This window comes from Prinia subflava, chromosome 18, assembly GCF_021018805.1.
Source record: "Prinia subflava isolate CZ2003 ecotype Zambia chromosome 18, Cam_Psub_1.2, whole genome shotgun sequence".
NCBI lineage: Eukaryota > Metazoa > Chordata > Aves > Passeriformes > Cisticolidae > Prinia > Prinia subflava.
The window spans coordinates 2,665,254-2,680,268 of record NC_086264.1 but is presented as its reverse complement, the minus strand read 5'-3'; the positions used below and the strand labels follow the sequence as shown (position 1 = coordinate 2,680,268).

General features: G+C 43.4%; 1 protein-coding gene across 2 annotated transcripts; it reads left to right on the top strand.

Moving 5' to 3' along the window:
• The first annotated feature begins 401 nt into the window (after positions 1-401).
• On the top strand, positions 402-9,469 carry NAAA (N-acylethanolamine acid amidase). Of its 2 annotated transcripts, XM_063415117.1 has the most exons (11): positions 402-871; positions 990-1,154; positions 2,599-2,725; positions 3,460-3,550; positions 5,302-5,378; positions 5,825-5,997; positions 6,317-6,379; positions 6,942-7,008; positions 7,471-7,499; positions 8,366-8,462; positions 9,117-9,469. In XM_063415117.1, the coding sequence occupies exons 1-10, from the start codon at positions 417-419 to the stop codon at positions 8,439-8,441; spliced, it is 1,323 nt and encodes a 440-aa protein (XP_063271187.1). In that variant the 5' UTR covers positions 402-416; the 3' UTR covers positions 8,442-8,462; positions 9,117-9,469. The 2 variants fall into 2 exon arrangements, 1 of the variants encoding a protein (XP_063271187.1); XR_010082595.1 differs by lacking the exon at positions 7,471-7,499.
• The last annotated feature ends 5,546 nt before the right edge of the window (positions 9,470-15,015 follow it).

The following is a 15,015-nucleotide window of genomic DNA, read 5'->3' as shown; positions in this document are numbered from 1 at the left end:
AAAAACTTAGAGGCATAAGGCAGAGAAGGACAAAGTAGGAATGTTTTTTTACAGCTTTCTGTGCTTCATTCAACTTGTATGTTCCTGCTGAGGGAAGGGCAGGGATCGGTACTCAGCAAGGAGAGCAGTGAGCCCTCAGTGGAGGAGCACGAGTGCCCTGGGGGGTGGAGTGTGGAGCAGGGGCTGGAGCCACGGGTGAGAGGAGAAGGAAAGTACAATCTATAAACCACAGTTGTACTGCTGGGGCGTTTTTTTCTGCTGATCAGCTGAGCAGTTTCCCTTCTTGTGTCCAGAAACCAGTAACCTCTGACACCGAAAGGGAGTGGTTGATTTTTTGCCCCCGCGGTTGAGGACAAGTGTCTGGTCTGTTCTCTTCCTGTTTACCTCCTGTTTACAGCCTTGCTGTGTCAGCCAGCATGCTGACAGCTCTGCCCAGCGTGGGTTTGTACCCTCTGCCCTCGTTGTTGGAGCGGCTTTCATCACCTTGGCCCGGCAGCGGGGCCGGGGGGGAATGTGCGTGTTCCCCGGTGCCGTGGCTGCCCTATCCCCCGCCGCGGCTGCCCCGTCCCCGCCGTGGCTGCCGTATCCCCGCCGTGGCTGCCCTATCCGCTGTCTCTCGGGGCGGTGCCGCCTCGGGGCGGGCCCTGCGGCGCGGGAAGGGCGGGCTGCCCAGGGGCGCCGCCGCCGCTCCGCGCTGCGCCATGGGCTGCGGGCCGTGCGCGCTGCTGGCGCTGCTGTGCGGGGCGGCGTGGGCGGCGGGCCCCCTGCGCTGCAACGTGAGCCTGGACAGCCCGGCCGAGCAGCGCTGGCTGCCCGTGCTGCGGCACTTCGAGCCCGCCTTCCTGCGCGCCGCCGTCCGCCGGGTCATCGAGTGCGTGCGGCGGGGAGGGGGACGAGCGGGGCAGCGCCGGGAGGGCTGGAGCAGGGCAGGGGTGCCGGGCGGGAGTCGCTGGGCCGCTCTCTGCTCACCTCTCGGGTGTGTCTTGCAGCGAGAGCGTCCCGAAATGGGTTCACCAGGTCATCCAGCCCATAGCAGCCGAACTGGAGCTTTTCATGCCGCAGCCTTTCGGGGGAGAGATTGCGGGGATGTGCAAAGCACTGGGAATAAATCTCGGAGATGGAATCCTGCTGAACTTCGCCTACGAATCCACTGCGTAAGTGTCGGGTACTTACACGGTCTCGTACAGGTGGGCGTAGAGCTGCAGTTCAGCGTGGGAGAAGGCACGTGGTGGGTGACTGGCACGGATGCTGAGACCACTGCATCTCAGCCGAAGGTTTCATTCTCTTTTGGCCGATTGAATGCTGAATGGAACGAGAAACGTTATGTTTTCTATTGGGAAGTACAAGTAATACCGATCTGTCGTGGTTTTGTGTATGTACATATGTATAAATGTATTAAAATTCAAAAATAATTTTTGCCGGAAGGTGTGTCCATGCAAAAGTAGAGATCGTTTATGTTTGAAGATGATGTAATGTTCTCCATCACTTAAAAGTTGTGCAAAAAGAGGCTAGAATAATTTGCTCTCTCATTGGTCTGAGATGAAGTTACTACTAAACTACTTTCTGGATGAAAGTTCACAATGACTGCATAATATCACTTCCTGATTTGAACAGTGGAAAATAACTGTAGTATAGTTAAGGCAGCAAACTAAATCTCAGTGAAAACATACTCAGTTTCATTGTCTCTTTTTGCCCTAGAAACATGGTACAGAAGAATAATTAACACTTGGTGTTGCCTCTGGGGAGCCTAAAATATTTCTCCATACATTTTAGCAAATATCGAGGCATGTTTGTATTTGAATTTTTTTCTTAACCTGTAGTATTCAATTTATTATCTTTTTTTTAATAAGGACTAATACTGAATATGATGCATTTCAGTGCTGGCTGTTCCAGTGTTTCACAGAAAATACTTGCCATACTTCACCCTGGTGATGCCCTTGAAATTAAATTTCATGGCTTGGATACTAGAAAACCCCCATCAACTGGGAAAAGCCTACTTAAGTGAAGAGTTTTTTACCTTTATATTTTTGAGAGGCAGAATTATACATCACTGAAATGACCAACTTAAAGCTACAGAGAAAATAAGTTAATTCCCTGCTAATGCAATACACTCCACCAAAAAAACTGTTCTAATGAAAATGAACCTGTTACACAAGGAGTTTTAAAACTGTTCCTGTTCTGGAGAATAGTCTGGTACTTGAACTAATGTTTTTCAATTTCATTGATGGGACTTAATTTGAATTTACCTACTTGGGATTAAAATTACAAAGGGTCCAAATGCAAATGAAATCATCAGAATTAAATGCAGAAAGTGTGACACTTTATGAATGCTTTCAGATGTCAGCTTTTCATTATGACTTAAAAAAGGGAAATGAAATAATTGTTTTTCCCAAGTGGAAGTGCTGCTTTCGGCTTGCTCTGTCATTTCTGAGCTGCTGTGGTGTGGTAGCGGACTCCACTTTGTATGGTAACATGAATAAAACACTCAGCAGAGCATCAGCGCAGTTACTACTGAAAAGTTGAGTTCCTGCAGCTAGAATACAGCAAGCCGTGCCAGAGCTGTGCCTTCAGGCATTCCTTGCCCCGTCCTGTCTGCAGGTTCTGTACCAGCATTGTTGCTCAGGATGACAAAGGACGCATTTACCATGGTCGGAACCTGGATTACGATTTTGTCGATATATTGAGCAAGATCACGCTGGATGTGCAGTTTATAAAGAGTGGACAGGTATGGTCAGGGTTTGGCATGGCTGCGTGGTGTTCCATGAAAAATGGGACAGCCATGCAGCTGCTCAGGTGGGGGGTTTAATGTAGGAATGGGGTTCCCATCCCAAATACACTCGATTGTTAGAGCAGCACAGTTATGCTCCAGGAGGCTGATTTTCTTTGCTTTCTGGACATCCAGTTTATGGTGATGGACTGGAAAAAGTAGAACAACTTAATCTAGTATTGAAGATACTACTTCTAAGAGATGTTGAAAGAAGGAAATATCAAGATGCTAAAAAAGAATTAAATATTAGGGAATGATAATGGTGAAGAGATCCGTTTTGGTAGGAACGAATTCAAAGGCTTTTTTTTTCTTTAGACCTTGTGAATTTCTATGACCAATAAGTGTATTTTTAGAGAAAAATTTCCAAAAAACAATTAGTTGCTCGTACAGTTTTGTGAGTCTGATTTTTTTTTAATGTTCATTTGTCCATTGTGTAAATGAAAAAGTTGCTGTTTGTTGCTTGGCAGTTTAACCTGAGCAAAAGTCTTGTTGCTGTTAGTGGTCACGAACCACTGAAATGCTGCAAGTTTGAGGCCTTTAGAGTCCCTTTATAATTTACTTGGCATTATTTCCTGTAACTGAAGCCACAGTGTGCTATAGTAATGTAGGTATGAAAGCTATAGAAAGTACAGGCTGCAGGTTCCAACTGTGTTCTGTTCTGGAATGCTCAGCTGCCCTTTTCCTGGTTTCAGGTTGCGTACCAAGGCACCACATTTCTTGGTTACGTAGGCTTATGGACTGGGCAAAGTCCACACAAGTTCACCATCTCCGGAGATGAACGAGGTAAAGGAATTGTCTTCCACAGTTGATGTTGTGTGTTGTTTTTGTTGATTGTTGCCTGCCCTGGTTTTTTTCTCTCAGAGGGAGCAGTGAGGTTAAGGTTGGCAGGAAGGATCTGAAGTGGAACGCCTTGCCTTGCCCTCAGGGAGCGAAAGCACACATGCCTGGTGTTGGCTGCTGTGTAGGAGAAGGTACTTGCCAGCAGTGTCACCTCAGCTGAAAGTGTCAAAGGATGGGGAGAGCCTTGGGAGTGCTGTAAAAGATGTGGTCTGGTCAAGAGACACCATTGGAGGTGGCAGAGATGGGGCTGAGAGAAGATGCAGTATGGACAGCAAAGAACCAGCTCCTTTCCTGGTTCTGCTGTGTTCCATGGTTGTATCTGGCCTTATAAGGCGGTTGGAAAGAGGAGGGGAAGATCTAGGGGAGAGGCAGCAGGGCTTGAGGGAATGCCTGGAGACACCAGAAAAGCAAGATCCGTACTAGAGCGGAGTTGAGACATGTCACTGCTGAGAACTAAAACTTGTAGCAGTGGAAAAGGCAGGGGAAGGTCACTGCCTTGCTCATCAGGGCTTCAGTTTCACAAGTAATGAAATGAGTTATGTCCAACTCAAAGCTTGGGAAGTTTTCTCCTCCATTTCTTTCCCCTTTATTCATTTTAAGAAGCTGATACTGTGTTGTTCTTTATTAGGTGATTGTTAGAACTGGCAATAATGTATTCTCAGAACCAGCATCTAAAACGTTTATTTTTCCCTTGTGTTGGTGATAAGCGTTTTTCTTTTTAGTCTTGAACAATCTGTTCTTTAGCTCTTCAGCTATGGAGACAATATTCACTATATGTGTTCCACCTGTACATTATCTCTGAGAAGCATTCTGCTATGGAGCACTTGCACCTCTTGTTTCCTGTTTGCTTTGTTAATGCTGCCTTGTTGGATTCACTAAATTCTTTCCATAGTTTACATGCACACTGCTTCTGATTCCAGAGTAGTTAGTCCTTTCAAAAGTGGAGTATCCTGGGCTGATACTTACCGGGGCAAACTGCTTTTAGTTCAGCTTAAAGGCAAATGTTAAGTGTTTATTGAGTCTGTTGAAAGGCCTGATTGAGGAAGTCTTGTGTACCAAAGTCCTATGTCTCTCACATCCTATGCTCACTCCAAACATGCTGCAGTCCTGTCCATGGGCTGCTGCTGACTGCTTCCTGGTTTGTCTGAAGTGAAAGCTGTTTTCAGTTCATTCCAGATGAACTACAAATTGAGAGAAATGAGCATGTGAACTATGGCTAGGAAGCAGGATGACTAAATCAGGGTCAGGGTCTATCAAGTGACAAGCAGACTGATATTTCTTTTTCGTGCTTTGCAAAGTGTGAATGTTTAAATAGTAACAAACTTGGCCTTCTGGTTTTTGCACTTTGCTTATTTTTCTCAGTAACAAAAACACTATCACTACCTCTTTTTTAGCTGTTCTGTTATTTCTATGGATTTATTCCTGTTGTAATATTTCCATAAGATGAGTAACGAGGTGATTATTATCACTCCTGTCATGACAGGTCTGAGATGCTTTCTGGAAAGCAGGGGTTGTTAATCCAGCTGCTGTGGCTGACTGTCAGTTGGAATTATGTTGTCTATACATATTTAACCTGAAGGTTGTGCTCCTTGTTGGCATTTTTCCCGTAAAATGTTCATACTTTGTGCCCTTTGGCACCTACCTTGTCTCCCTGTATATAAATTACATGTATAGTAATTTTTTTTTCTCTCCAGATGGTGGTAGATGGTGGGAAAATGCTATAGCTGCTTTCCTCAATAGGAATTACCCTGTCAGCTGGCTTGTGCGAGATGTAAGTGCACTGAGTTGTTCTTACTTTTCACAGTTGTGCCACATTTGTCCTTAAACATCTAGTAAATTAGAATCAGTGGCACAGAAGGCTTAGCAACTTGATAAGAAAATGGATTTTTCAGGAGATACTAAGTGTGGACCCTGTATTCAGTAATGAGGCAATTCTGGTCCTTTTGGACCAAAGATCCTGGAGAAGCTGTGCCAAGACTTGGATCCTAGGGAATGTTTCAGCTAGCTGTGACTTGTGTTGTAACCAGTTAAGACAGCTGTACTCATAGATGTTGAATACCTTTGCCAGGTTATTTTATACTCTTTATGTTGCTACACTAATATTTTCAAGTAGCACTCCAGAGTCAGTTACCATTTTCAGAAAAGCTTTGCTCTTTTGAAGAAGTCCCAGTGCTTGTTTTTGTGCCTAACTTCACTGTCATCTCCTTTTTGTTTTAGACTCTGAGCGAAGCAAAGGACTTCCAGTCTGCTGTTCTCAGACTGGCTGGCATTCCCATTATTGCTGAAGTTTACTATATTGTGGGAGGCGTCTCACCCAAAGAAGGCATGGTCATAACGAGGAATAGAAGAGGGCCAGCAGATCTCTGGCCTCTCGATCCCTTAGGTGGAGCGTAAGTATGAAAAAACTACTTTGTTTTTGCTTCTCACATTCCCTTCTGAGTGATTGGCTTAGTGGCACGACTTCCTTGAGAGATCTGGGGCACCGCTTGGTCACGGTTACAGCAGGAGATCAGAGGTCACCTATCACATTCCTGTGTTCCATAGTTGGTGGTGAAGGCTGTTACATCTACCACGTGGGGCCCTTGGGCTTGCAGCAAGCGGAGGGAATTGCCTTTCAAGGGAGTCCTTTCCTTTTGGCAATATAGTGATTGTTGGACTTGATGCGTTACCTACTGATTCACCTTTCATTTACTGATATGCTTGTTGCAGGTGGTTTCGTGTGGAGACAAATTATGATCACTGGACTACCCCTCCTCCTTTTGATGATCGCAGGTAAATTGATTGGAAGCTCTGTGGGGAGAGAACATGTATTTTGAAAGTGGTTAGAGGGTATGGGCAGGTGTTTTCTCCTTGAGCAGGCAGCTCATTCAGTTCCTGTAATGCCACTCTGAAGGGAATATGTATGGGGTAGAGCAATATTCACAGATGCCAGAGAAAAGGGTGTGAGACAGTGATTAACATAAATAATGAGAAATTGCAAATATGATGCATAGGGCAAAAACTTGCTCAGAAAGCAAAATTTACTAGAAGGTAAATGACTTAGACTGACAGTGCCAAAGTATTGGATGGCACTAGGAGGGTGCTTACATGGGATTTTTAGGCTGTGTAGTGTGCAAAAAGGGATTGGCGGGTTCCTTCTTGGTGTGTACTCAATGGAGAAGTAACAGGAACTGCAACTCTGTGAGGTGAGATCCAGTCACACAATGTGGGGTTATTTTAGACCAAAGTAGGCATTTCAGTGTAAAGGCCCCTAGTAAGAAGGTGTTTGTGTTGGTGCTTTGTAGCCTTTGGAACAGACAGGTGTGTTCAATTGATAATGTGCTGCTTTCCACAGAACTGCAGCCATCAAAGCTCTCAATGCTACTGGACAGCACAACATCAACTTTGATACACTCTTCAAGGTATTTCTCAAATTCTGCATTGTGAGTTGCTCTTCAAGTTCTTTGACAAAACAGAAAGTGTTCTTTTATCAGGGATGTAAAGGCTATGCTTTATGGTGGGAAACAAGGTTTACTTACTGCACAGCTGTCTCTAGGGGAGTTGAAGACTGAAAGTTGTTCAAAATGCTTCTGGACTCCTATTTAGGGATTGTCTAACAGTTGACCAAGGTGGAAAGTGCAGGAGGTGAATCCCATCATCTTTATGCAGCAGGCACTTAGACATGGTGAGCTTTGGGAATTGCAATGTCTTTGAGAGGGCTTTTTTGAAAGTACTTCTGTAAAATGGCCTGATGTTTAAAAAAGGCAAGAAGTCCTTGACTTTATATTATTCCTTTCATAACTTCATCCTACTGCTGTTTCTTAATAGCCATTTATTTCCCTCTTTATCTACCCAAATGACAACTCTTCAAACTTTCTGTACAGGTGTTGTCAGTGAAGCCAGTCTTAAACAAGTAAGTATTAGATTGAGAGATGTTGATCTGTGCCTCCTGCTGTGCCTTAGGCCTCTTGAAAGTACACCACAAACTTCCTGAGGATCTTCCTTATGTGTCTGAGTCTTGTGGTTTTCCAGCTTAGATTTTGGCTTGTGCTCATGACCTTCTATTTCCACTTCCACGACACCATTTGTTTTGTGTGTACCACTTCAGTTAGGGCACTGCATCTGTTTGGGCTCAGTCTGGTAATGGGAAATTGCTTTTGAGTTGTGAACAAGTGACTCCTGTGGAGGAGCAGCTGGATGTCACACTGACTCCTTTGCCCACTTTTGGAACTTTTGGGTTGGTGTTAACACTGACAGTAGCTTTTTATGCATGTTCTGATATAGCTCTGATTTGTGTAATAAAATAAGTGGGATAAAGCTTCTAGATACCATTTACTGAGTTTCCAAGAGATGTATTTCAGTACACCATTCTTCTGTGCTGTTCTAGAAAGTGCACTTTTGCAATTTGCAGGTTACCTTGTTACGGTTTACTTTTACATGGAGCTCAGTATATTCTCTGCATCAGTCATTGTCATTGGTTCCTCTCCTCTGCCTTGTCAGTGTGAGGAAATGGGGAAAGGAAAAGTTTCTTCTCAGCTGTGATATAGATACAGTACCAATTGTTTAATACAGTTCCTCTGTTGTGCTGCACGGGGGAAAGAACACTAAAAATTAGTGCAAACAGTCTTTAATTTGATCAATCTCTTTTCCTAATCATTCCGTACCTAAGCAGAATATTTGTTTCCACAAAGATTTGTCCTACTGCTTTGCTAGCTAGATAAATTCCCTTTCCTGCCTTTGGAATGTCACTCACTGGCTCTGTTGCTCTTTCCTTGCCAGTAACACAGTGTACACCACAGTCATGAGTGCCGCGCTTCCGGATCGGTACCAGACGTGGATGAGAACTGAGGAGTGAGGAGGTGCAAGTGGCAGAGGTGTAAGTGGCATCTGTACTTGCACAACCATTTCAGCTGCAGAGTTGCTGAGGGATGAAGCATTGCAGTGGCACTCTGGTGACCCAGTCTGAATTTCTGATTCTGCTTGTTGAGTGCCCTTGGATAAATACCTTCCCTTGTTGTTTTAGAGGGAGTTAAATAATGACTCTCCTAGTGAAACTCTTGGAGATGATCTTAGGGTTTTGATCAGAGAGGAAGCGATCCTGCCAGAGGGAACTGAATCCCAGCAGGAGGGGATGGTACCCTTAGCACCAAGAAAAGTGAAGCTTTGTTGGTATGGCTGCTTACCAGTGACTGCATGTGAGCAGCATCCTTTGGGAGCTTTGTCCTGTGAACGTGCAGAATAAGTCCAAGTTATTGAGCTCACAAGGTGCCTCATGGGACAGCTTCAGAGAGGTATTATGAGAATTTCTATGCTAAGAAACCGGTTGCATGGCCTTGGCAAGAGCACAAGAAGTTGTATTCCACTTGAAAGTTAAAAAAATACTATTGCTATTATATTTGTAGCAGTTCTGTCAGATCTGATTTTACCAAGAGTAATTCTTTCTAAAGGAAGAATTCTTTCTAGAGATTGTGCAGAACTTGTTTTTCACTTAACTCTGGACAAACCTGTGCTCTCTTGCTTATTTTTCTAGTTCAACACACTGAGTGAGAAGCTGAAGCTGTGCAAGACTAACATATGCTTTTAAAATCACTCCTGGGAGAAATACAGTGGTATTGTTCATGAATGATGTGAACCATTCAGGAAACAGTGATTTGTTAACTCTGAAGTGTTGCAGGTGATCCTGTTAATGACTTGTAATGGAAGTTTGACATTTCTTGTAATTAAACTGATGCTCTAGTAAATGTTGATGGGTAAAAATGGCTTGTATTATTTTTGGTAGGAGTTATGCAACTGCAATGTATTTCTGTGCTGACTAATAAATACATTTTGTAATTTATATGGCCTGTAGGTCTGAAATAATTAAATAAAAACATTCAGCTGATAGCTTGTGGAGTTACTTCTATGTCATCATCCTTTTCCCTCATCTATGAGAATGTGTTGATCCTGGGCCTAGCAGGGGCAGATGCAGCAGTCAGCAGCATGCACAGCTGTAGACTGTGTAGGTATTTTATTTATCAAAAATGAGAAGTTGTTTCAGGAATTGTGGTAATGCACTTTTCTCCTTGGTAGATGAGAGGAGGTTGTGTTGGGTAGCAGTGAGGTTAAAAAAGTGTTTATATTTGTTTTTGTGCATTGAGATGAAGTTACCTACAGTAAGAGTTAACATTTTGTTTTACAGTGCAGAGCAGTGGGTTTTCTGTCAGGTTGTGCTGTGACTGTAAAATGAGTTTAGACACTTAGGTGTCCTCCTCAGAAATACTGAGGGATTTGAAGAGTCAAGACCAGTGGATGCCTTCAAGTAATGCTGTAAAGAGCCTTCACTGGATAAAATGTCACCTGTGTGAAGGTGACAGAGCACAGCTTCAGATCCATGCCGTGCTGGCTGTGGTGAGTGTGCACTGGTTATGCAAACAGCTCTGAGAGCACCTTCTGGGGCTGAGGGCCCTTTATCCCCTTGTGCTGAGTCTCATAACCTACTTACCTGCATCCTCTCCTCCTGCCTGGATAAGAGTGCTGCAAGCTTTGCCTTGACCCAGTTTAGACAGCAACATACAGCAGCCAGATGATAAATTTGAAGATTTCCTGGAGGAAGATTTTAAAATGCTCACTGTCTTTGAGATTCCAGAATGCCATTGGTTTAATTCACAGAGTAGGCACTGATTTGTGATCCCACCAGGTTTTCTTTAAATAACAGCCACCCACAGCTACAGGATCCTTACAGGTGTGGCTTTGTGTAGTCATCCTGACCTCTGTGGTATAAGGCTGATTATCCTCTGGCAGGGGTGTGCCCAGGTGTATAAATTTGGCCAAATGTATTTGCCTCAATGTGTGTGAACGATCTGGAATGTATAAGTTGTTAGTATCTATGAATATTCAGGAAACAACTTGCTTCCACTGTTGTGTTTGTGGCTTAGTAGCTGTTTGGGGTTATGAGGTTTAAACAACTGAGGAATGTAGATTTTTTTTTTTCCTGTATAAAATACTTTCTTAAAAGCCTTGCATTTTCTGTGGTAACCAACACTCCAAGATTCTGACTGCCAACAAAATAAAGTCTTTCTCCCACCTTGAATGCTTTTGTGCTAACCCAAAGGATACATAACTTCCTGGCCTTAGTTTAAAGACAAGCTAAAAATATAAATACTGATGAACTGGTAAGTGATGTATCTTACCACTTAGGTAATTTAACCTCTGAGCAGCTAAGGTACTTGTGATAACAACTGGAGTTTGATAAAAACGTAGAGATGTGATCGTTTATACCTAAATAAAACCATCTTAATGCTGGAAACATTAAATGTAGCAGTGATTGGGTTTTTTTGGTAGGTTTGGATGTTTTGTAGGAATTTTTGCCGAGAAAGACTGCACCAAAACATCCTGAAGGTATTTTCTCTAGCCTAGTATTCTGACTTTATCATCATTGCTTTTTTAAAAAAGGAGGATCATTTATAGTTATTTGAATAGCTTGCTGATCATATTTCTGTTTGAGATTTCATCTGCTTTGTGTGTACACTTTAAAGACTGGAAAGAAGAGTGATTTTCCTGCTTTCTCAAGACCTGGAATTATGAAGTAATAAAACAAGGTGAATTATCCTTGCTTTTTTCACATCTCTTCTGTTCTTCACTAGAGATTCCTTAGCTACAAAGCCCTACATTCCTTAGCTACAAAGCCCCACTTCAGCCCAACACAAATAAGGGTGAAACTGTGAATTATTTTTCTTCCAGAAGTTTGCATTGAGCAGAGGGCGGCTCGAAAGTGTGTAAGGGCTGACTCCTAGGATGAGAGAGGCCATCACGCTGTATTTCTCATTCATAATCCCTTGAGTAATCCTAATCCAGTTGAGATCTGTAGCCTTTATTAAGGATCACATGGTAGAGGATTCTTAAGGCTGCTCATAACTGGGCAGTAAATAAATCGAAGTGTCTGCACCAGTTCTGGGTTGCACGTGTGCAGAGACCTGGCTTATTGTGCTGCCTGCCCAAGGGAACACCTTACTTTATTATTTGGATTCTGAGGAGGAGATTTTGCATCTGTAACTAAGCAAATAGAAACCCTTGATCATTTGAGTACTGAATACAACCAAAATTTATCAAGTGGAGAGCTTCAGTTGTGTTTATCTCAACAAATCCATAAATTAGGACTTGGCAAGGTGAGTTGCATTTTTCTTTTTAGTTCTTTGCAAGGATTTGTGTTCAGAAATAGCTCAAAGTTTGAGGGTAAAATATCCTTTTTTCATGCCAAGGTGTATAAAACTGTATTTGAGAGTTTTGTATCTGTAATTCCCCTTTTTGGCACTGCAGTAACTGTGGGTGTGTGTCTGGAATACAGTAGACTTCACCATCTTGTTTGCAGCTATGAGTGGTGCTGGGTCTGATGAGCACGTGGGCCATACATAGGTATTTACTCTCAGAGGCAGGGTAGGATCATCACTTTCTCTAGTGCCAGCTAGCATTTTTTCCCTTGGGAGAAATATTTGATTGTTTTTTAATTAATCTATCACTCTTAAACTCCTGCTGTTTTTCTTTTAGCAGAATTTAAAATTTGTTTCCCTCCAATATCTCTTAGGTTTTTCCCTAGTAAAGGTTCTAGTCTGTTATAGCCTCCTGTTGCCTTCCATATTCTGCTCATCTGTTCCCTCCATTGCTGGAATGTCTATAAATCTGTCAGGTTAGTGGGCATCCTGTTCATAATACATAAATGTCATCTTTCCTAGGAGCAGGCTTCACATTAGAGTTATTTCTGACAGGTCCTGTGGGTTGAGCACCACATATCTGCAAAGATTTATGATGTGCACAAGTTCCCAGTGTGTAGGATTTGGTTCAGAATGCTGCCCCTTGCTTTGGTTTTGGAGAAGTTAAAATAATTAGGCTAAGCCAGGAAATCTACCTAGGCTTTTGTTGTTTATGTTTTGGGGTGATTGACTCCAAAGTGATTTTGTGCAAGATTTCCTTTCCTGAATTTTATGTTTTAGTGTTCAATAACACTAGATGGTGTTACTGAAAAAGTCCTCTGCTTGTGTTTGAGGAGTTGAAGGAACTGTATAACCCAGTGGCTCAGGAGGTGCATGGATTCTGGCTGCTGTGTCTCTCTCCTGCCTGTGAAACATAACCTCTGGTGGTCAGGGAATGTGCATCTTCTGTGTGTGTGTGTGGCCGCCTCCTGAAGCCCTGAACTTGGTGTTCCACTGGTTCTCTGTGTCCATGTGGGGCTCTCGAGTCTGTGACATTTTAGTGATGGTTTAAAGGTGTGTGCAGTGGTTTTTGTCACGTGGCTTTGCAGAGTGTGGGTGTTCATTGGCAGGTGCTCTGTGCCATGGCATTTACCAAGGACAGCTGTGTGCAAAGGGGGCACGAGGAAAACCTGTTGCAGGGGCCTCCTGATTGCACCAGAGAAAAGGAAGTATCTCTGCAGGAGAGGAGTGGCAGCCAAGAACAAGATGAGGAAGGAGTGAGTGGTAGCTGGCTGTTTCCTGGCTGATCATATTCCTCACCTGGAAGTTTAATACAACCTGTACCTGAAGTGATGCTGTGCTGCTGCTCAGTTCATCCCGTCTGTGAGGCTGTGCCTTGATGGATCTCTGTTCCTCTTCCATTTCTTAGGTACAGGCATTTAGGAAGGGAAGGGAGCGTGTCACTGTTGGGTGGATGAGGAAGGATCCGAGGTGCTGAGCAGCTGGATTGGTTCTGTTTCTTCCTCAGTCCTTCCAGCCTTGAAACAGGTTTGAGTCCATTGGAGCTGATTTACTCCTGTACGCTCCTTTGCTCAGGTTTTGCCCGTGACAAAAATCTGAGGGCAACAATAGAGAAGGTTCACAGCTCCAGGCAGTGCTTGGGAGGGACCTGTTGATAAGCCTTTTCATGATGTGATAATTAGGGCACACTAACACTAGGCCATCCCTCTCTATGGATGGCCGAAATGGGTTTCAGGTAGGGCTACCCAAATAATAAATGCCTGTTTGTTTTGCAAGGAGAGACGGAAATAAGAAAAAAATTGTTGCCAAAGGTGACCTCAAATCCAAGGTCACATTTTATCAAATCTGATATCTATCTGCAAGAGGCAAACGTTATCCAAGGTCACATTTTTGTCTAAGCAAGCACCTTGTACCCTTGAACACATTCTCAGCAGGCAAGGTACTGAACACCATACTTGAGTTTTTGCTTCAAATTTGTTCTCCATTGTTTTAAAAGTAACTTAGAAGTGTTCTAGTTCCTGGAAAAGGGGTCAATGCAGAATGAATAATTTATATCATTGCTTCTCTGGAAAGCTGAAATCCTCAGATCTGTGTTAAGTAAAATTTTTCCTTGGATAGGCCAGATGGGCCTATGCTCAGAAGTTCTAAACTTTTTCCTGAACTCTGATTTCCCTGGTACAGAAGGTTACAAATAAGAGCTATAACTGGTGAGTTTTGTGTGCAATAGTCCCTTGGAGTAGTTAATAATCTGGAAATCTGTCAGAGTACTTGCATTATTTGAGCACGAAGAAGGTAAAGCGCTAGGTAAAATTGGGTGTAATTTGGCAGTGATTTCAGGCAATTTGTGACATGGATATGAAATGATACTGTTAGAATAAAACAAGAGTGTAGGTATTTTGCTGAGAGCATTGCGGTGTACCCTGTTGTTGCCCACTCGTGGCATTGTGAGGATGCCATTGTACAAGTGGGCATCATGGGCAAGGGAGAGAGAGTTCCAGCCTTTGCTGTGCTGTAGAACCTCCCCTGCTGCACTGTGGCTGGGCAGGGCTCACCTTCCTGAGCAAATGTGGATCACTCATCTTACACAACACCGGGTGCGCTTTTCAATTCGCATTTGTGCAGACCTGATCTATTGTGAGAGGAAAGACGTGGGTTAGGTGGAAAGAGATTGAAGGAGGCAAAAAGATTGGAGGAAAAGAGGAAAGGAGGAGGACTTTTCCTTCTCCTGGGCAGAAGTGCCTCTGCAGTTACTCTGTCCTGACCCTTCAAAATACTTTGAGCTGTATTCTTCTGCCAGCACCAGTCTTAAATTTGTAAAGGTTTTTATTTCCTTCCCTCCATTCCTCAACTTTCTTCTCCCTGAATTTCAGGGGAAAATAAAAATCTGTTGAGTTCTTCAGGGATACAGCCTTGGGGCTGCTTTGGCAGTGGTATGTGACTATTATTTTTCCAGAGGAAAAATGTCTGATTGTGAATGACATTCTGTTTATCTTCAAAGTGAGAGACTTCAGAGTTTGATCTAATCTTGCATTAGGATCTGTTTACCCTGACCAGAGCTTCCAGAGCAGTGAGGTTACTAAAGGCTGGATGTCTGTCCTTTTATACTGGCTATTGATGGCATGATATGCTCCCATGCTTGAGCAGAAGCATGAGATGAAGGCAAGCAGTGTTTAACAAAGCTGATAATTTTCTTCTGATAGCTAATTGTTATTTTAGACATCTTACCTTCCTGCTAGCTGTGGT

What these genes read in the sequence shown, in the direction of transcription:
- NAAA (XM_063415117.1), top strand. Translation starts at nt 417, where the DNA reads ATGCTGACAGCTCTGCCCAGCGTGGGTTTGTACCCTCTGCCCTCGTTG. An exon ending in AGTTTATAAAGAGTGGACAG is followed by an intron (nt 2,726 to 3,459) that starts GTATGGTCAGGG and finishes TCCTGGTTTCAG; the next exon opens with GTTGCGTACCAAGGCACCAC. An exon ending in CTCGATCCCTTAGGTGGAGC is followed by an intron (nt 5,998 to 6,316) that starts GTAAGTATGAAA and finishes TGCTTGTTGCAG; the next exon opens with GTGGTTTCGTGTGGAGACAA.